The following is a 23,114-nucleotide window of genomic DNA, read 5'->3' on the forward strand; positions in this document are numbered from 1 at the left end:
TCTTCCTATCTGGTTAGCAGGGATTCAAATGAAGAAGGTGTTTTTCTTCTTTCTTTCTTTAAAATAATGTTTAAACTCAACATCTTCTCATTAATTTGCAAAGACAACTTGTTGGTATGAGAGAAGACAAATTCACTACAGAATATTCTGGAGAAACCTTCACATAACCAGCAATGGAAATGAAAATTCAGTATAATGGTTTCATACAGGGAAAGATGTACTTCTTCCATTTGGATCCATATATTTGTTAAGTTATCAACCGCATTACATCTGATTTAAAAGAAGGAATTTAGACCAGAACTTCCTCTGAATCATAAATTGTTAAAACAAGATTTTCGAAAACAAGGTAACATGATCAAACATACTCCTCTCGTTAAATATATACACACACACACAATATATTCTAGTGAGAATAAAATATATTTGTGCTATAATAAAAAACTTAGTATTACTGACTTGCTTTTTAAAACTATTGTTTTATAATTTATGTAACACATTATTAGTGTATATATAATTTATAAGTATATACGCTTTTAAAACAGTGCCTACCACATAGGTAACCCTCAATAAATATTACTTATTTTCATCAGAATAAAGGTATATGCTCAAATTTTTCTTTTACAGATTGAGTACATGATGTCAACAAAAGTTGGGCATCTATTGGTCTAAAGAAATAATGATGGCATGTAAAATGCTGTTAGCAATATCACAGTAAAAAGGCAGATGGATTTGCCTTACATTCTGGAGGTACTGTCACAAGATTTTCCTTGTGAATGTGGGATAAAGGAGAGGCCTCAATGAGGACTCCTTTTCTGCAGCCCGAGACAAACAGAAGTACCACTTATGATCTTCATAGTACTTAAAGCAAGGATCAGGGTTATGAATTTGAATCCCAGCATTGGTCCTTAACCTTTTATGCCTCATTGTCTTCACAGATAAAATGACAGTAATTTGCTCTATATGCCTCCCAGCATTATGAAGAGAAAACTCGGCATATCATAGACATTTACTAAAACTGGCTGACAAAATGTGAAAGAAAAAAATGTTAAGGCTACCTATCTTTTTATTTTCCATGTCAAATGAAACTACTTTGTAAAGCATTCTTTCACCTGACTTCATTTTTATATTATCTCAAAATCTGAGACACTAGGTGGGAATATATATATATACACACACACACACACATACATATATATAATTTTAGAGTTCTTGTATATGATAATTTTAAGACCCAACTTTGCTACAAAATGTAATTATATTCAAGATTATTCATACACAACAAACTCCTAATTTGAATTTACATGTTAAGTTTACCAAAGCTGTGCACATTGTGTTTATTCGAAATAATCTTTAATTCTTAAAAAACTATATATACATACACCTAAAATACAAGCAAAAAATCTTTTCATAAGACAATGGGAAACTGAGATCATGAACACACAAAAGACCACAGAAAAACTTCTAGCATCTTTTTACAAAATTCATAAATAACTGGTCTGAATACAATTTTCTTCATTACTGAAATCATCTTTTGTCAGTGTAACTTCTTTCCCAGAAAGTAGATATAGTGTCAACGCTATTAGCCATTGTCAGGTCGGGGACAGATCAAGGGCCCAAAATCTTTTTTTTTTTTTTTTTTAGATATACCTTTTCACTTATTGCAAAAACTGCGTTTCTGGTCCTTCACATTCTGCTATGGAGAGGGATGTTTCCTCCCATTTGTTTTCTTCCTACTTCATCTAACAGAATATACGTGGCAAGTGCAGACAAGAGGAACTAAGTAGGGCTAAAATTATGGGCAGGCAAGTGAGAAGCTTAATATATTTGCTTTCTTATCTAGTATCCATATATCATTATAAAATTCTCTTCTGGCCAGACAATACTGGAAGAAAAAGTCTAAGGTTTCTGTCTACCCCTTCTACAAACAAAAATGTAGTTAGTCGTATAGCTCTTGTCCTCTAGTCTTTGATGACTAGCTAACAAAAAATAATAATAAATCAGTTTTTAAATGTTCATGAAAGAAAATGACCCCCCAAAAAAGACAGAGGACAGGGCAAAGGGGCGTGGAGCAGAGGGGGCATGGAAAACCCACATCTGAAGAAACCCACATGCAACGTGTTAACAGGGTTACTTGTAATGATAGAAATGGTGGAATATGCAGTTGGTGGGTTATGACTCTCATGACAATGACCAGGTAAGTCAACATGAAAACATGTTATTTGAAGAAAAAAATACAAAATGTATTAGAATTACAATTATGTAAGAAAATATGCATACCTCTAAAACTGAAATAGATGTTGTATAAATAAAAATAACAAAAGGGGAAGAAAATTTTCTAAAATCTTTTACTACACTCAAACTTTTAAAAACAAGCTTTTAGAGGAAAACAAGGTAACATGATCAAATTTTCAAAGATGAAAATTAGTATTATCATCTTTTTAAGATTTTATTTTTTTTAAGTAATCTCTACACCCAACATGGGGCTCAACTTACGACCCTGAGATCAAGAGTCACATGCTCTACTGAATGAACCAGCAGGCTCCCAAAAAGAAATTATTGACAATTGATAATGGCATTAGTCATTCCAGTAACACATCAACTGTTTTGACAAGGAACCGTTTTTGTTTTTGTTTTTGTTTTTCAAGTAAGCTCTATGCCCAGCATGGGGCTCAAATTCATGACCCCAGGATCAAGAGTCACATGTTCTACCAACTGAGCCAGCCAGGTGCCCCTGAATAAGGCACTTTTAAAGGCTCGAGGTCTTAACCCAAGAAGGGGATTCTATGACAGTGGTTCTTAATCAAATTAAGTACCATCCTCTCCCCCTCTCCCAGGTTTACAACTTATAAAAGCTTTCAAAATGATCAAGGAATATGACTAGCATTTGGGGGCCAAAGCCAAGCATGGTGGTTAATTTTATGTGTCAACCTGACGAGGTCACTGGATGCCCAGGTATTTGGTCAAACATTATTCTGGGTATTTCTATGAAGGTGTTTCTGGATGAGATTAACATTTGAATTGGTATGTTAACTAAGGCAGATTGTTCTCCATAATGTGGCTGGGCCACATCCAATTGGCTGACAGCCTAAATAGAACAAAAAGGCTGATCCCCTTGGAGTAGGAGAGAATTTTTCTGCCTTCACACTCCAAGTGAAACATCAGCTCTTGTTGGGTCTCAAGCCTGTCAGCCTAGGGACTAGAACTGCACTAGCAGTTCTCCAGTTCTCAGGCCTACGGACTTGGTCTAGAACTACACCATCAGCTCTCCTGGGTCTCCAGCCTGCTAACTCACCCTGCACATCTTGGGAATAGTCAGCCTCCATAATCACCTGTGCTCATTCCTTATTATCAGGCTCTTTCTATATACTGTGTATGTATATATACACATCTTATTGGTTCTATTTCTCTGGAGAATCCTGACTATAACATCAAAAATACAAAATGACAATGTCAATGGCACCCCTCATGAGAAACACTGCTCGAGCTGGGCAGAAATTGTGGTCCTGTTGGCAGGCTGGAGATAAACAGGTGGGCCTTCTAACAAGTAGATGTGCCTTCTAACAATCCTCAAACCATCATCTCTCAGATAGCTACCTCAAGGGCTTGCTATCTTTGTTGTGGAGTCATATTATAAGATTACCCTAAAGCAGCCCCTAAATACTTGATAAAAACAAAATTAAAATTTACCTCCTTTCTTTCCACATAGGCATTTTTTGAACAACCTAATACTGGTAGCCCACAGGGTCTTTTCCTTTTCCCATCATTTTAAGACTCTACATTTCTTAAAGATTTAATTTTTCTTAGATGACTTAGAAATTATGTGTGAAGCTAAGCATATCTTTTCCAAGATTCCCTCAAAAAACAATTCTATCAATACATAAAAATCAAGATGTTGCTCTTGGCCAAGACGTAAAGAGACCAACCTCAAACAGACTAGCTGTGAGTTCCTCCAATTCCTGTCCAAGTTGATCTCGTACTTTAGAAAGCCTTTCACACTCTTCATCTTTTAACTTCAGTTCCTATGAGAAATTGATCATTTTATTTTGAATTTCCATAGCTTGAAGTTAGATTCAGCAGACTATATAATCTTTACTAATAAAATTACAAAATATTAATACTGTCCCCTCCTACGATGTTCACACTGAAAATGTTTATTTAGCACTTGCTATGTGGAAGACAAACAGGCAAATCTAAAATTATAAATAATTCTAACTCATATATTAAACTTTCATGTTTCTTCCATGAGACATCCAAAGATTAAGTATGATTATATATTACATGTGAAAATAAGCAATTAAATGACTTCATTCTTTTCTCCCTCTTCTCTGAACATGTTTGTTTCCATCAAGCAAGGAATTTAATTGCATTTATCCATTTCAATAAAAACTCAGTGGGTTTTTTTCATATTTACTTTAAAATTTGTTCACTTATAGATAACTTTATGTACCATATGGCAATTAGTCTAAAATTTCCTTTAGGAGACTATACCCATTTAGTACTGCAACCAGAGGCAAATTATACATATTTGCACTTTAAGAAAAATGTTAACGATAAAATCACACCCTCATTTATACATGACTTCTCAAAAGGTATCAAGTAGATGTTTAAAAAAATCCTTTAAGATGTGAATAATATGCAATTTTGTACGTTGCCCTAAATTAATCTTTAAAATTTTGGGATTAAAAAATCCAAGCTTCCTATATATTGGTCACAATTACATTAATAAAATAATGGGTTAGTTGTATTGTAATTGTGGTAGCAGCATAGTTTTTGAATCCCCCAAAGTCAACTCCTGAAAACCAAATATACCAACTGAAATATCAGAAGAACCCAAAGACCACATCGTCAACAACACTAGGTAAGGGAATCCCCACAAATCTTAGACTATGAGAGAACGTGGCTACACTGCCAAGACAGCAGGATCAGCAACTATGCGGAAGGGACAGCACAAAGCAGAAGGGACTACAGAGGTATCCTATGAAGCCTCAAAACCCAAAAATCATTACATTTACCCCAAAGGAGAGGACTTGACCAAACTATCCTGGATAATACTACAATGGTTGATACATGTCATAATACACTTGTCAAACTGTGCAAATGGTTGATACATGTCATAATACACTGTGTCAAAGCCGTGCAAACTGTGGAAACTGGGAGAACAAATATGAGAACAAATGGAGAAAAAGGAAAAGGGTTCCACAGGCTCCAAGCTGCAGGTGGAGTATGAAACCCTACTTGCAGTCCTGAAGCAGCAAACGGTACGGTAAAGCCCTCAATTCTCAGAAACTGCAGAGCATCCAGCAAAAAGACCCTTCCAGGATACAGCCCACCCCAAGGGAAAAACTCATGGAATCCGAAACCAAACTGCATGGCAGGAATAATGGAGACTGACAGAGAGAAGGCTCAGACATCAAAGGAGAAAGAGGGTGGCAAGGCTGCAAAGCAAACAGATCACAGAAGGTAGTATAAAAGTATTTTTCTTCTATTTCTAGAAATATCATTTCTAGACATAATGTCACACCTGTAAAGTTTGCAGAGACACTGGGCTAGAGAAGAAAACCTTCTTGAAAAAGGTTTACCTCCAAGAGACAGAAGTGGCTACACAGATACACCAATAACAACGGAAGGGAAAGCTCTTGAACATAAAATTGAGAAAGCTATCTTGGTTTATCCTACTCCTTCACAGGAGCCGCCTCCTAATAGTCCAGGGAAATCCAATCCATTTAAACATGGAAAGCAAACACAAATATGTGAAGCTACCATAATAAAAAAGTTAAAGGCAAAGCCAAGTCACCTTTATAATATAAGGTAAAGACAATCAGATTGGTATTAAATGTCAATAGCATCTTATGCTAGAAAACAACAGAATAACATTTTGAAGATACTCAAAAAAATGGGAAATGAGGATTTTATATCCAGCCAAAGTGTCCTTCAAGTCCAAGGCCAGAGACAAAGAATTATAAACCTGTAAAACTTTAGAGAATATCTCTTGTATAAGCATGACTCAGGGATCAAGCAAAGAACAGAGATTCGCATAATCCAGAAGAAGCTGTCGAAGCTTTAACACTAAGGACTGGGGGTGAGAAGCAAATATATTTCACTGTAGAACTACAACTAAAAGATGGGCATATCAAGGGAATGAAAAGAAAAGCCAGAGACTGGAGAAAATACTTGCGAAAGATGTATCTGATAAAAGACTGTTATAAAAAAATATACAAATTCTTAAAACTCAACAGTAAGAAAACAAACAACCTGACTGAAAGATGGGCAAAAGATCTGAACAGACGCTTCAACAAAGAAGATATAGGGAAGGCAAATACGCATATGAAAAGATATTCCATATTATATGTCATCAGAGAAATGCAAATTAAAACAACAATGATACACACTGATTAGAATGGCCAAAATCCAGAACACTCACAATACCAAATGCTGACAAGAATGGGAAGCAATAGGCACTCTCATACATTGCTACTGGGAATGCAAAATGGCATAGCTATTCTAAAAGACAGTTTGGCCATTTTTTAATCAAATTAAACAGACTCTTACCATACGATCCAGCAATCGCACTTCTTAGTATTTACCCAAAGGAGCTGAAAACTTATGTCTACACAAAAACCTGCATACAGATGTTTATACATTCATAATTGCTAAAACTTGGAAATAACTAAAATGTCCTTCAACAGGTGAATGAACAAACTCTGGTACATCCAGATAATGGAATATTTTGCATTAAAAGGAAATAAGCTACCAAGTCATGAAAAGACATGGAGGAAAATAAATGCATATTATTAAATAAAAGAATCCAATCTAAAAAGTCTACATCCTGTATGAGTCCAACTATATGACATTCTGGAGAAAGTAAAACTATGGAGACCATAAAAAGATCAATGGCTGTTAGCATTTAATGGGTGGGGAGGAATAAATGGAGTATAGAGGATTTTTAGGGCAGTGAAACTATCCTGTATAATACTACAATGGTTGATACATGTCATAATACACTTGTCAAAAACCAATAGAACATACAACAAAGGGAACGCTAATATAAACTCTGGACTCTGGAGGATAATGATATGCCAATCTAGGGTCATCAATTATAATAAATGTACAATTCACAGTGTTGAGGGGCTGTGCAAATGTGGGGACAGAGTGAATGGAAACTCTGTACCACCCTCTCAATTTTACTGTGAACTTAAAACTGCTCTAAAAAATAAAGTCTATTTTTTAATACGGATAAAGCTGACAAAACAGTTATTTAAATGTTATAAGCTTTAGAAATATAAAAATAACACATACAAAATATAAGAGAAAGATGAAATTAAATTCACAAATTTCTTAAATATTAATGCAAGGTAAAGGGCTATAACTTGAGATGCACAACTCAAGTAGTATAAACCTAAATATATCTAAAAGCATAGAGATTAACACTGAGATAATAGTCTGACTAAAATCAAATGATATAAGAGAAAAACAGTAACTAGATAAGTTTAGTATTGCTTATGGTAGGGCACAAAGGCAATATCTAAAGAAAGGCTAAGATAGATAGATAGATAGATAAACTTCGATTAAAAAAAGGTAACAACTAGAATGGAAATCAAACCTTCCAAATACCAAAAAGGAAGAGGACACAAAGAAAACAGAACACATAGGAAAAGGTTTGTATATACACACAGTAGACATCTGAAAGCTATGTGACAGAAACAAATGTAGCATGTTTATCAATAAATGTGCATAGATGTAACTCACCTAATTAAAAAGAAAATAATTTTCAGATTGGCTTAAAAAAGCAAAATCCATCTCTATGTTCTAGATAAGAAACATACCTAAAACAAAGTGATTCAGACAGATTAAAAATAAAAGAATGGACAGAAATATACTAAAAAATATAATACAAATAAAAATTAAATAGGAATCTGAATCTTTTTTTTTTTATTCTTATGTTAACCCCCATACATTACATCATTAGTTTTAGATGAAGAATCTGAATCTTGATATCAGACTAGACAGAACACAGGGCAAAAATCATTGAAAACAAAAAAACTTCATAATGCTTAAGACCACAATGCAAAATGAAAACTTTAAAATACTGCCACATACAAAAACACAAAGGTAGTCCTAAACAAACAGAAGAAGGACATACCATGTTCTTGAGTAGAAGACATCATAAAGATGCCAATTCTCCCTGAGTTAATTTATAAATCTATAACTGCATAAACTTAATGCCAGGTTCTTTCAAACTCTAAAATTGCACTACTTTATAATTACATATGGAAACTAAGTCAATTCATTCAACATTTCCTGCTAGGTGGTCACTATGGTACAAGCTACAAAACCAAGTAAGATACTGCTCCCTGAGAAATCCGCACAATCAGTTAGAGCAATACATAGGTCATTCATGAAGGCAAAATTCTTGAATAGCTCCCTATCATCTATCAAAGTGGTATAAGCCTCACCCTAAATACTAAAAGCCCTCAATAACATGTGCTCAATTTCCCTTTTCAGAGTTTTCTAGGAGAAATCCATACTCTAAATACTCTAGATCCATACTCTAAAGCTAGAATTTAAACTGATCTGATTCACTGGTTTCACTCCCCAGTCTGAGCCCATCTGTCTGGTCTAATCTCTTCCCCATCAATATCTGACTACTTTCTCTCTATGCTTTGAGATCTATCCTCAATCTACATCTAAGAAGTCGAAATTGTATTTCATGTGAATATTTTTTTTTAGAATCTGTACTTTTCATGAACAGAATCTTATATTGTAATATAGTTATTGAAAATTCATTCCTCCAACAAACATTATTTTTGTGTTGATAGAATGTTAATTTTTCTCTTAGCATCAGGCATTCATCTAGGTGCTGGAGACACAAAAAAGGAGTGAGACCCAGTTAATGATTTTTACAAACAGCTTGTTGAGGGCAGCAAATCTTTAAACAGATTCACGAGGCAATTTGATAAGGGCTACAGTAGTGATGTATAAACACCAGAAAAAGTAGTTTACCAAATGTAAAGGAAGGAATGAAAGAGGAGGTTTTATGATGAGAAGGGATGTACACCACAAAAAGATAATGCCAGAAAATTAGGTTTATGGCCCATCCTAAAAAGCACTGGCTTGGAAATCAGGTCCTCCTTTAAAGACAAGGGGAGATTATCTCAAAGGCCATGGGAAGTCACTGAAGGATTTTAAACAGGATAGCAACAATCAGATTTGCAATTCAAAATTGTTACTCTGAAGTATGGTGAGGTTGCTGAGGTTTAAAATTTAAAAAAAAAAAAAAAAAAAAGACTAGAGAAAAGAAAGACAGTTCACTGATTACTGCTGTATTTTAGGCAACAGATATAAATTTAGAGCGATTGTACTGGCGAAAAGAAATCTGAGAGATATTCAAGACAGAATATCAGGACTCTGATCAAGTATATTCCATCAAACTTAAGTCTACGGTTTTTAAGATAAACATTTTTATATCAAGAAAGAAAAAATGCTGTCAATGAAACTACGATACGATTTTTTTTCACTTAGAATTTTCATTTTATACTTACAGTAAGAACTCTTTTAAGCTGATTTTTGTGTTAATACCTTTCTGTTTCAACGTCCTATCATAGTGAGGTCATTTTGAAGATATTTAAGCCAGTAATTAAGACCAACAAATACATAACCCAACTCACATAATTGTATTAATCACAACATGAACAACTATGACCCAAGTTCACACACAAGTAGGCAATGATGAGTGTCATGATGGTTAACATGGGGAAAAAATGTACAATTCAAATCAGTGAAACATGACCATGTATACATGTCTTTTCTCCCCAACTAGTAAACACCTAAAGACAGGGTCAAATCTAATTTATTTTTGCCCCCTACAGGGCCTTGTACAATGTTGTCAGTACTATGACAGAGAACTATATCTGTTTATAAAAGAACATTGTACATGTTTATGAACATCCATGGCTACACAATTGGTAGGACCATGCTGAATATGAATCTGACACAGATATGTGTTTCTGAGTGACTTTATCTGGCTGCAAGCTATTCCACTGAATTTTATTTTCCAAGTTATTTCATTCTTTTTTAAGGAAAAATAATTAAAAATTGGAAGTAACACATTATACCAGTGGATATCACACTTAGCAAATAAAATAATCAACAAGGGAGTTTATTAAAAATGCATATCCTCAAGCCTCAACACAGTAATTTTATTTCAGCAGAATCTGGGGTAAAGTCCAGGAAGCACCATTTTAATAAAGGTAAACTAAGGCCCAACTTCTACCTCAGAAGTCCATCAAAACTGGTCTTCAGCAATGACCTGTGGAAGGCCAAATAAGTGAAGAACTACATCATCTCTGGAATCCCTGCACCTCAGAATCAATGATCACATGGGTATTCCCCCTATAAACAGTATGGATTTTTTGCCGGGGAGTGATTGGCCAGCCAGGGACTACATTTCCCAGCCCACCACACATGTATCAAATATTCATTCAAATGATTAAATATTCATTTAATCAACAAAATGTATTAAGAACCCATTATGTGTTCAAAATATAATCATGAGCAAAAAACACTTGCAATCTTTATCCTCATGAAGCTCAAAATTATTGGAGCACGTGTGTAAATGTATGTAAATTCTGTGTTAGGGTTACTGGGATGGTGCAGAATAAACAATACAAACAGAAATAAAACTTTGATTACCAATCAAGATAGAGTAACAGGGATCATATTTACAACCCCATCTGACACAAGTAAAAAACTGGAAAAAATACATAAAACAATTTTTAAGACACTAGGCACTCAGCAGCAGACAGTGATCCTCCAAATATGAGAAACAAATTAGGTGAGCCCTACGATTTGGCCCAGCTTATCACCCAAAGAGATGAAAGCATTATTACATAAGGATTAAAACAGTTATTAAACTGAATTTCATATGTTTGAGAAGCTAGAGGAAAGACTGAACTTATTAAAAAGAGCAAAAAAATATTAAAAAGACCCAAATCAAACTTTCAGAGATGAAAACCACAATGTCTGACATAAAAAATACACTGTATAGGATTTACAGATTAAATCTGCAGAAGAAAGGAGGAGTGACACTGAAGAAAGAGACAGCAACAGAAACTATCCACAATGAAACACAAGGAGAAAAAAAAAAAATTAAACCATAAATGAACAGAGCACCAGTGAGCTATGAGACAACTTGAAGAAGTCTCTTGAATGTGTAATAGGAGTCTGGAAGGAGAGCAGAGATGAGGGTGGTATGTAAAAGTTTTTTAAGAAATAATGGTCCAAGTGCTCACTTCGGCAGCACATATACTAAGAAATAATGGTCCAAACGTCCCAAATTCAATGAAAATTAATAAACTACAGATTTGAGAAGCTCAACAGACCCTAAGTACAAGAAACATGAAGAAAACTACACCAAGGTACACCATAATCAAAATGCTTACAGCCAGTACTAAAGAGGAATCTCACATCACAGGCAGAGGACAAAAGAAAACACCTCACTTCTTGTGAAAAACAATGCAAGCTAGAAGACACTGGAGCAACATCCTTAAAGTACTAAAAGGAAAAACTATCAACCTAAAATTCTTTACCAAGTGAAAATATCTTTCAAAAACAAAGGTGGGGAAAAGATACCTTTTCAGATACATAACAACTAAAAATAATTTATCACCAGCAAACATACACAACAAGAATGTTAAAAGATGTCCTCCTGGTAGAAGAAAAATAATTATCCGATGGAAATCAGGATTCACGTGGAGAAATGAAGAGCGATGGAAATGGCAGCTACGTGGGTAAATATAAAGATTCTTTTATCATCTAAATCTCTTTAAAAGATAATCGTTCAATGCAAAAATAGTAACTGCATTGTAGAGTTTAAACATATGAACAAGTGAAATATATGACAACTGTAGCACAAAGGCTACAGACAGTACACTTTTGTAAGGTTCTTACATTATATGTGAGGTAGTATTACATCATCAGAAGGTAGAGAGGAATAAGTTAAATATGCATACTATAAACCCTAACCACTGAATTAGCACAACAAAGATATATAGCTAATAAGCTAAAGGAAAGATAAAATCATAAAAAAAAAAAGTGGAATTAATCCAAAAGAAGACATAAAAGAAGGAAAAAGAAGAAAAAGGAATAGATGGAATGGGAAATACAACAAACTACGAAGAAAAGAAAATTCTCCAAGATAAGATACAGAAAATATTCAAGCCCAGCTAAATGACCAAGGTAATTATTACTAAACAATTCCTCAAAACAAAATGACCTGGACTAACTGACTTCAAGTGAAGGACCATAAAGTCAAGCACAAGAAGAGGAAAACCCACACATGGAACATAACCCACCAAATTTGCATTAATGATAAGACAGGGAGCAGGCAATGTAGGTAACACAAAAAGAGTTTCAGATTCTCATTTTTCCAGTGAGTACTCTTAGATGAGCTTCTTTACTAAACCACCAATTTCACAGATGCCTAGATGCTGCCCAACAGGAACTGAGGTTGTACACATGGGAAGATAAATGTAGAACTGCAATGACTTCATTTGGGTTGCCCCACATCATGAATACATGTTAATTTCAAATACAAAACAATGAAGAATAAAGCATCTTTTTTGCTTACCCTCTGAGCTTTTGCAAGTTCTTCTTTCAATCTTTCATAGCCCTTTTCTCTGACTTCCAAAACAGATGGGCTTCGTAAACGGGACAGACTATCAGTACTCAACCCAAAAATATCGTTACTGCCATCATAAGCCTCTGTTATAGTAGCACCCTGTAAAAACTCCCTCTCTGCATTACAGTTGTCCTTTCTGGTAGTTAATTTAGTTAATCCAGCTGTGACTCCAGAGGTAGAACAAGGCGCTGGATCTGTAACATGGATGCTGTAAAGATGAGTTCAGAAAACATCAGCATATGCTCACACAGAACTGGCATAAACACAAAGGTCTAGAACTGCATTATCCAATGTGATAGCCACTATCTTTAATTAATAGCATTAATTAAAAATTAACTTATAAATTATTAATTAAAAATTAAAATCAGTCAAAGCTAAAGCTAACATATTTCAAGTCTAGCAGCCACATGCAGCCAATGCTTATTGCATTTTCATCATCACAGAAAGTTCTATTTAATAGTGCTACTCTAGGGGCGCCTGGGTGGCTCAGTCGATTAAGTGTCTCTCTTCGGCTCAGGTCATGATCTCAGGGACTCGGGATCAAGCCCCGCATCGAGCTCCCTGCTTGGCCAGGAGCCTGCTTCTCCCTCTCCCTCTGCCCACCCCTCCCCCCAGCTTGTGATCTCTCTCTTTCTCTCTGTGTCAAATAAATAAATAAAATCTTAAAAAAAAAAAAAATAGTGCTACTCTAGAACAGGGGTCAGCAAACTAAATGCAGGCTAAATCCAGACTGCTACCTGTTTTGCAAGGCTCGTAAGCCAAGATTTATTTTTACATTCTCAAATGGTTAAAAAAAATTGAAATAATAATATTTTGTGGCATAGGAAAATTATATGAAACTCAAAATTCAGTGTCCATATGTAAAGTTTCATTGGAGTTTATTCATTTACGTACTGTCTGTGGCTGCTTTCACACTTTAACAGCAGAGCTGAAGAGCTGCAACAGAGACTATATGGCCGACAAAGCCCAAAATATTTACCACCTGGCCCTTTACATAAAAAGTTTGCTGACCCCTGCTCTTGAACATTAACAGGTATTGCTCCTCTTCATGGACGAGCTTATTCAAAATTTCTAAAATATTAAAACTTCAGGCAACCAAGCAAACTGTCCCTTTGTTTAACATGATACTCCAAAATAAGGATCTTGATGATCTCCTACCTGATACTAGATATTTCTGCACAATTTAAACGTCTGGGGGATGAATACACAGGTTGTGTGGGAAGGTCGGAAACATCTAAGGCATTAGCCTGAATAGGAGCAGAGCACAGAGCTGAATGATGTGGCCGATAGATGACACTTGGTGAGGTAGTCTGCTCTTGAGTTCCTGATTCATACACACCAAGAAGGTCTGGAGAAGTAGGTGAAGCAAGGTTTACTTCATGGAAGCCTTCCAAGGGGTCATTAGCCATAGCAAAAGCCTCATCATAAGATAACCTATGTTAAAACAAAAAGCAGGCTGTTATTTTGATAATGACATTTAAAATTAAATTAAGACAAATAACTTACAAAACATATCTAACAGTCCATTATAAAATATAAACTTAAAAGAGCAAAGAAAAAATACTATCATTTAACATTTATTAAGTGACCTCAGAGTATAAATATTACAAAAGGCAAACAATCTGACTTGAAATAAACTTGAAAGTTATAGCTAATGCTGTTAAACTGAGTAAATTAATAAGTACAATGAGGAAGAAATAAAAATTTGCTTGAAATTTCTAACTTTTCTATCATATGACATTGGTTAGAGGAAGTAAGAGAGGCAGTAAAGATATGTACACATACACACATGCTTGGAATGAGATATATGCATTGCACTATACAGTTGACACTTGAACAACACAGCGGTTGGGGCACCAAATCCCCACACAGTCGAAAATCTGCATATAACTTTTGACGCCCCAAAATCTTAACTACTGTTACCCTCCTGTTGACCATAAACCTTACCAATAACATAAACAGTCAACTAATACGTATTTTGTATTTATATGTATTATATATTGTATTCTTACAATAAAGCTAGAGAAAATATTAAGCAAATCATATGGAAAATACATTTACAGTGCTGTATTGTATTTACCCAAAAAAATCCACACATAAGTGGAGCCGTATAGTTCAAACTCATATTGATCAAGGATCAACTGATCATTTCAAATTTAGGTAAGAGCTGCAGAGTTTTTATATACCTTTCACCCAGATTATGAAACTGTTAACATTCTGGACCATTTGAGAATAGGTTTTTCAGACATGATGCCCATTACTGCTTAATATCTCAATATATATATCTTAAGTACACAAGGACATTTTCCTGTCTAACCACAGAACCATCAAAATCAGGAAGTTAACACTGATCGATATGACCATCCAATCAACAGACTCCAGTCAAATTTCATGGACTGTCTCAATAATGGTCTTATGTATAGGTCCAGGATCCAATCTAGGATAATGTGTTTTCTTTCTCTAAGCCTTAAATTTCTCCTCTGATGGGATAAGAATGGGAATGACAACACTCTCTCCATTCTCCAGAGAGCTGTAAGGATTCAAAGGAACAATCCAAATAAAGTACTTAGTGGTGTGCTGTGTACTTGGCACACAGTATGGCCTCAATAAACATTTGTTACCATAGTCAGCCATTAGCAATAACATGTACACTTCAGTTTCTCCATAAGGAAAAAGTATTTTGTAACTACTCAATTACATCACATTAAAACTAAAAAGTGTACCACTCAAATTTTTCACTTGAAGAATGTAAATCTTATAAATCCTTTATTGATTTTCCAGTGTCTACAAAATAAAGTCCAAATTTAACAGCTTGAAAATCAAGTCTTCTATGATCGGAACCCAAACTCTCTTGCCAATTTTTTCCTTCCTACAATAAAAATGTGCTAATCACAAGTGATAGCAGAACTTCCTAAATTCCCAAACACAAGCACCAATGCAGCACCTAATTTCTTCATAATACAAAAAATTTCATTCATTAAACTGAAAAATTCTACTCTTTCATATCCTTAATAAAAAGTGTTTAAAATAAGACAAGTAGAGGGACTCCTAGGTGGCTCAATCGGTTAAGCATCTGCCTTCAGCTCAGGTCATGATTCCAGGGTTCTGGGATCTAGTCCCACATCGGGCTCCTTGCTCAGCGGGGAGCCTGCTTCTCCCTCTACCTGCTTGTGCACGTGCACACTCTCTCCTTCTTTCCCTCTCTCTGACAAATTATTTCTTTAAAAAAAAAAAAAATAAGACAAGTAGACAACAAAAAGCCTGCAGTAAAGCTGGGAAAAAAAGAGAAGTGACCCAATATTTATACTCTTTCAAAAGTACAATTACATCATGTCACAAACCTTCAAGGATATATATGGACAATGAAAACTATAACTATTAAATCTGCAACTGCCAAATTTCAAATCCAATCAATGTTTTCTTTGTTGTAGCAAACAGTCTGAGTCCTCAAAATGAAACTAATTCTCGTTTTTTCACCCAAAATATTCACCTGCCAAATGGAAGAGCATATTAACAAGGAACTTAAAGTGTTTAATGCTCAATTTATTATTTTTCATCCAAAAGAATATTTTTCAATCCTTATTCACAATACACACAAACACGCCAAACATCCAACCCTGAAAATTTCATTTTCACTTGAATATCATTTACTGATCAATTCACTTTCAAGTAGAAAATAGGCTTTCATTAAACTCTGACATTTTATCAGTAACTATGTGATACTTCCTTTCTTTTAATTCACATCTTTACACCTTACAAGTTTACTGAATCCTAGAATGTAAAAGCATTTGCATTTCTGGAAAGGCAAAATGGTACAAATCCTATGGAGAAAAATTTGACAATATCTGGCAAAATGACATATTCATTAGACCAACATGCCCACTTTCAGGGCTTTATCTCAAAGATAAACTAAAATAAAGAACAGATACATGCATAACACTAGCAACATTAGCAAAAGACTGACTACAGTCTTGTTATAACAAAAGACTCAATGAGCTAATATACATCTCCATAAGGAAGCACTATACAACTGTAAAAAGAAATGAATTATATCTACATACTGCTATGAAGGGACCTTGAGGATATACTGACAAATTAAAAAACAAGATAAATAATTATGCACAGGAAGCTTTTACCTAAGAAAGAAAAAAATACAAATTTATTTCTATGTACATATATAATTGTAATTGTATGTGTATATATGACATGTAAATGTATTACTATGCATACAGACTTACATTTTAGAAGTGGAAAGGTAAACCAAAAACTAATAGAAACAGGGAACCTATAGGAAGAGGGAGAGAACAGGAAGAGGAGATAGGCATAAAGCTAGACTTTTCCAAATGACCTTGCCTTGTAGATTTGAATTTGAGCTTGGAACCATGTAAGTGATAAAACAATACTAAATTTTAAAAAAGAATGCCTAAAAATAAAACAAATAAACGGAGCTGTGTATTGAGACAGTAGCTTAACAACATAGAAAAGAGCTATTGCAAGTGGATTTAAAACATAAAATTGTACACACTTACCGAATATATTCTAAAGACAAAAGGATGTGAAGAAAGTTAGCTATTTTCAGTAATCATATTAATATTGCTGTTATAAAACTATAATATTAATGAAATAAGTTATTATGTTAATGTCACTCAGAATTAAGGTTTTAGCATACGAGAAGAGATACAAATATAAAATCAAAGAAGTAAAAACTCTGAAGTTCTAAATATGAATCCATCAGAAAAAAAATTTCTATTAAAACAAATAATTCCTAAATTTATCCACTGGGGTGGTAATAACAACGGTAACCAACTCAGGAGCAATGAGTAAGTACCCCTTGTGCCCAACGCAATACCATTTCCTACAAAAAAAGAACAAGGGCTCCTCAGAGAAAATGGCTGATTTCCAGGCCAAGGGCAGTAACGTACAAAAAGACCCTGGAACATCCTGTTATACCAGGAAGCAAGAAAGCTATCAAAGACTACTGGAGTGGTATCAAAAGGATTCCCACTAACCAAAGATAGGACAATCTGAACATCAAAAAGATAGTATCTGTAAGGAACTGAAACAAAAATATTTTTAAATTGTTGAATTCATGATGATACTAAAAATAAAAACAAAATCTCACTGGTCCCCTTTGATAGGTGCTAGGGAGTCAATTCATTATTTTGAAACCTGGTAAAATTAAAGAATCAGGTACAAGTAGGAACCAATGAGAAAGAAAGCCCTTCCAAGGGCTTTTTGGGCACGTCTAAGGTATGAAAGCAAGGCATTTACAGAGAATACAAATATGCTATAAACTGAAGCAAAAGTAATGAATATAAAATGCAAGTCTCAAAGAGAGGTGGGTTTGAAGCCTGCTTCTGTCAAATTATTGGGCCAATCTGTGCCTAGGTTCTCTCATCTGGAAATCTGTGCCTGGGTTGTTTTGTTTTGAGAGAGAGAGCACGCTCAAGCGGGGGTCATGAGGAGAAGAGGGAGTGAGAGAATCCCAAGCAGGCTCCACCACCAGCGTGATGCCGGGCTCAATCTCACAACCCTGAGATGATGACCCAAGCTGAAATCAAGAGTCAGGTGCTTAACCAACTGAGCCACCCAAGCGTCCCCTATGCCTAGGTTTACCTTTCATGATGAGAAAGAAAAGAAATACGCCCATAACGCTTAGGACAGCACCTCTGGGCAGTGCCTCTCCCTACAATGTTCTCATTCTGGAGGATACATTTAACCTTTGTTTAAATTCAAGTCACTTCTGAAAAGATTATTTTAAGATTAAATTCAGTCCCTTTTTCAAGCATATGCAATTTCCATAAAATGTAACTTAGCTGGTAATGAGCCACCAATCATACTCGTCTGAAAATCTTTTGCTCTTTAAAATATATGGAAGCTGTAAGATTTATTTCATATTCAAAGTTTTTATATGAGTAAAATAAGCTGCTATTTTTAAGCAGTCAAGTAATGAGTAATTAAAAAAAAACTATTTTCTTTTGGAGATTATCCCAATTCATAAACTAAACCTGTTAAGGATCACTACCAATGCATGAAAAAGTTGACCATATTATATTCTTATGGGTGAATTACAGCCTATCTGGCTTTATTATTACTGAATTCTAAGCAATAAAGCTGACATTGAATCATAAGGAAAAGCTGACCAAGACAATTTGCTTCTGATCACCCATACGTATTTCATGTTTTTTCTTCTTTCTAGAAGTCACTATTATCATAACAAAAACAGCAGTCAATATTTACTGAAAGTTAACTATGTGTCAGATACTGTTGCTAAGAATTTCACATGTATTAACTCATTTAATGAATGCCTAGAGAAATCCTAATAACATGTCATAAAATTCTTTTTTCTAATTAAAATGAATTTTCTAACTGAAAATAAAAGGCATCCTTAGGATAACTCAAGAAATTAAGATGAATTGCTGATACAGTATTTTCAATTAAAAACTTAAGCACTTGGATAAAATGGATATGCATATATAACTTAAATGAAATCAAGAAACTCAACTTATATTAGTAGTCCAAAATTAGTAGTCCAAAAGAACAAATAAAATCCATTTTCCCACAAAAAGCACATTCCCCTTATTTGACTTACTTAACAAGTGAAAAACAAACGATTTACTTCTAGAAAAAAAAAAAAACATACTTTAAAGTGTAATCTTAATCTTTTTCCATATCAACTTAGTATCTGAAAATGAAATAATTTTAATTCTATATTTACTACAATTCCTCCAAACACACGCTTTGGAAAGTAAATCATTTCCAACTAGGGAGGTTATGTGCATCACAGCAGAACAGAAACACCAGTACCTGAAGAAAAAAGCTAAGGTTTTAGTTTTGACCAACTTCTAACTTATACTTGCAAACTTGGGACAGGTCATTAAACTTCTCTGAGCCCAAATATCTTCATCTAGTTAGTGACAGAATTGGACCCAAAGATCCTGATTGTAAGGTGGTAAGTGTATCTCTGTCTGTTAGAAAGAAGACCAGGGTCTGACTTCCCAATGGGGAGAATTAACTAGTATTTGCTACCTCACCAAAAACCCTGTACTCTGGAACTGGACTCAAGTCCTAGCTCAACCAGTTACTAACAACGTGACCTCAGAGCTCTAAGTCTAAATTTCTCACCTGAAAAATGGGGTTAATAACTGTACCAATCTCACAAGGTTGTCTGAGAATTAACTTAGACAACACTCATCAAGGGCTTAGTACCATAGCTGCCAATGACCAATTAAAATTAGTTATTACTAATTATAATGATCTCTAAGGTATCTTCTGCTTAATACTTGCCAAATATTCTGTCACACTATCTTAGCACAAACATCATCAAGGAAAAAAAAACAATGGTTGTTTGGTTTGGTTTAAAAATACTGTTAAAATTATAAGTGTATTGTTCTAAATGTTCTTCCTCAACAAAGCAAGCACCTATATATTATACTATATATGTGTGTGTATATATACATATACACCGTATATAACAGGCATAGATGTTTGCATATGTATTATTTTTCTCTTTCAATTTATTGACAGACTGCTGGAGGATGGAAGGCAGGGAGGAAGGTCCAGATGCTTTTATTAATTCCCAAATGACTTCTTAATTTAGCACGAATTTTGGAAGAAACAGCTTGTCATTAAAAATTAGATTGCTATTTCAATAGCGTATAATGAACTAAAGTGTTACAAATTCCAACAATTAATTCACCTCCTTAAAAACCATTAACATTTAAAACATATTTACTATATACATTTTACCCATATATAATATTAGGCATTTAATAAAATTTTTTTATCAATTGTGTTTATTCTATTTAGAATGGAAGAATGATCGCCAGCTTCAGCTCCTCAGAGCAAATCCTGGCACCGAGTTCTAAGAATGGCGCTATGAAAATGGACTAAAGAGATGGCGCACAGCCTGTTGTGAGCCACTAAAGGATTACCCTGAGGGCTTGGGGAGGAGAGGCGGGAGAAGGAAATGTTTCAAGGAGAGGGAAAATATAAGTTAGATTTTAAATGCTGAGTAGGAATCCAATAGATGAACAAGAAGGGCAATAAAACAGGACAGTCAGGGAATAACGGTTTGGCACTAATGAAACTAACAAAGGAGAGAGTGACAGAAAATCAGGCTGGAGAAGCAAATATATGACAGATCATTAAAAGCTTGCTTCATTTAACATGGAAAATGCTGCCTGTAGTTTATCCTGAAGAGACGGTCAGATCTACATTTTAGCAAGTGCAGATACACTGTGGTGTAGTCATTAGAAAAAAATGACTCCCAAGGCAATAAGGACTTTAGAGAGAAGAGACTAGAGGCAATTGGTTAAGAGGTGATATTACAACAGGCTAGCCCAGATGTTATAAAGGTCTGGTCTTTTTTTGTTTGTTTATTATGTTGTTAGTCACCATACAGTAATTAGTTTTTGATGTAGTGTTCCACGATTCATTATCTGCGAATAACATCCAGTGCTCATTGTCAAGGTCATACTTTAAGACTGGAAAGGACAGAGGCACACACATATATATATACACACACACATGAAAAACATTCGAATAGTGCCATCTATATTTATACATACACACATATACATAGTATACATTATTCTAGTTATTCCTCAGAGCATCCCTTTGAACTGGGATTTTTTTGTAAAAAAAAAAATTCTGTAGAAAAAGAAATAGGCTCAGAGAGAATAATTTTGTCAAGATCAAATGGTCAATAAATAACAGCCAGGATTCAAACCCTGGTGTGTCTGATTCTGCCACCTGACTCCACTACATCCAAGAATCACTTCAGGGCGCCTGGGTGGCTCAGTCGGTTAAGCGTCTGCCTTCAGCTCAGGTCATGATCCCAGGGTCCTGGGATCGAGCCCCACATCGGGCTCCTTGCTCAGCGGGGAGCCTGCTTCTCCCTCTCCCTCTGCCTCTCTCCCTCTTCATGCTCTCTCTCGGTCTCTGTATCTCTGTGTCTCAAATGAATAAATTAAAAAATCTTAAAAAAAAAAAAAAAAAAAAAAGAATCACTTCAAAGGGAAAACTGACCGGGGAGAAGAGGCAGGATTCAGACAATGGGTAGGTCAAGACAGAGGCTCTCTAGGGCAGGTCTCACTCAATGAACCATGAGTGAGTGCACATTTTAAACAGAGTACTGTTTAATCTCTGAACCCTGTCTTACTTCCAGAAAGGCAAAACTAAAGTTTCTCTAACTCACGGCTACTGAAATAAGCATTCACTATTGCTTTGTGTTCTATTCTTTTTTCCTATATTCTCTTTGCTATCATCATTTCCTCCTCTATTTAGCTGCTATGTGGGATTTAAAATACTTATTCAGCCTCTTATAGAACTTGGGTGGGGGGAGCATATAAGTAAAAATAGAAGCTTGATTTTATTATTGTGGTCTTACTCTAATGTGAAAAGTGTGGATATTTCATACTAAGAAATTATTGTTAATTTTTTAAAGTGTGTAACAGTATTGTAGCTAACTGCCTTTCATTGTTTAAAAAAACATACTGAGATATTTACAGACAAAAGTATACAATGCTTGGAATTTGCTCAAAATAATACAAGAAGGGGCGAAGTAGATGTGGCAGGACTGACCCTTCTTGCTGAGTCCTGGGCTAAATGACAGGAACTTTGAGGTTCACTAAGTTTTTGTATCTACTTATTTTATTTGAAATTCTCCAAATTTGACAGCTTTCAAGTTTATTCAAATACTATATAAATAAGGGGGGGGGACAAAAAAGTATGATATATATATATATATATATATATATATATAAATCATTTTCTCATTAACACTCACTGTAATTTTAAAGTTGGCTTCCTAAACATTTTGTTATTAACAAAAAAAAATCACATTTATATTTTAAGAAGCATTCTATGTTGGTAAGTATAAATTTAATTAATAACCAAAGGGAAAAATTAGTAAGATGGTCAATCAAGCTACACAATCTTCCCACTCTTATTAAAACAGACCACAAATTAAGTTCCATTTACTAATTTTACAGGACGCAAATGCACAACCTGACATATTTTAGAAATGCTACTTACTGCAAATTCTTTAAATTAAGGATTTTCAGAAAATGCTCATAACTTAGCAACTGGCTTACTAATATTGTATTTAACTACAAATCCTTAGAACAGAAACATAAAAAATGTTTTCCAAGTTTCTTTTTTTTTTTTATAAAGATTTTATTTATTTATTCATGAGAGACAGAGAGAGAGAGAGAGGCAGAGGGAGAAGCAGACTTCCCGTGGAGCAGGGAGCCCGATGCGGGACTCGATCCCAGGACTCCGGGATCATGACCTGAGCCGAAGGCAGACGCTCAACCATCTAAGCCACCTCTTTTTCTTAATAATGGAAGCCACCTTATTTTGCATATGCAAGAATATATGTCAACATTCAGTAGACACTGAGGTGTATACTGATTGGATAAATAAACAGTAAGAG

The 23,114-nt window shown here is 34.7% G+C and overlaps 1 protein-coding gene across 2 annotated transcripts in view; it reads right to left on the bottom strand.

Moving 5' to 3' along the window:
• RAB3IP (RAB3A interacting protein) overlaps positions 1-23,114 on the bottom strand; it is a 42,817-nt gene that overhangs the window by 14,509 nt on the left and 5,194 nt on the right. For both annotated transcript variants that reach the window (XM_035002152.1, XM_035002151.1), the window contains exons 2-4: positions 13,835-14,110; positions 12,626-12,884; positions 3,924-4,019 (exon numbers count right to left, since the gene is read on the bottom strand). In XM_035002152.1, the coding sequence (XP_034858043.1) occupies positions 3,924-4,019; positions 12,626-12,884; positions 13,835-14,085 (606 nt within the window). In that variant the 5' untranslated portion in view covers positions 14,086-14,110. The remainder of the gene's footprint in view (positions 1-3,923; positions 4,020-12,625; positions 12,885-13,834; positions 14,111-23,114) is intronic.

The sequence above is a fragment of the Mirounga leonina genome, unplaced genomic scaffold, assembly GCF_011800145.1.
Source record: "Mirounga leonina isolate KUSES-001 unplaced genomic scaffold, KU_Mleo_1.0 Mir_126, whole genome shotgun sequence".
Classification (NCBI taxonomy): Eukaryota; Metazoa; Chordata; class Mammalia; order Carnivora; family Phocidae; genus Mirounga; species Mirounga leonina.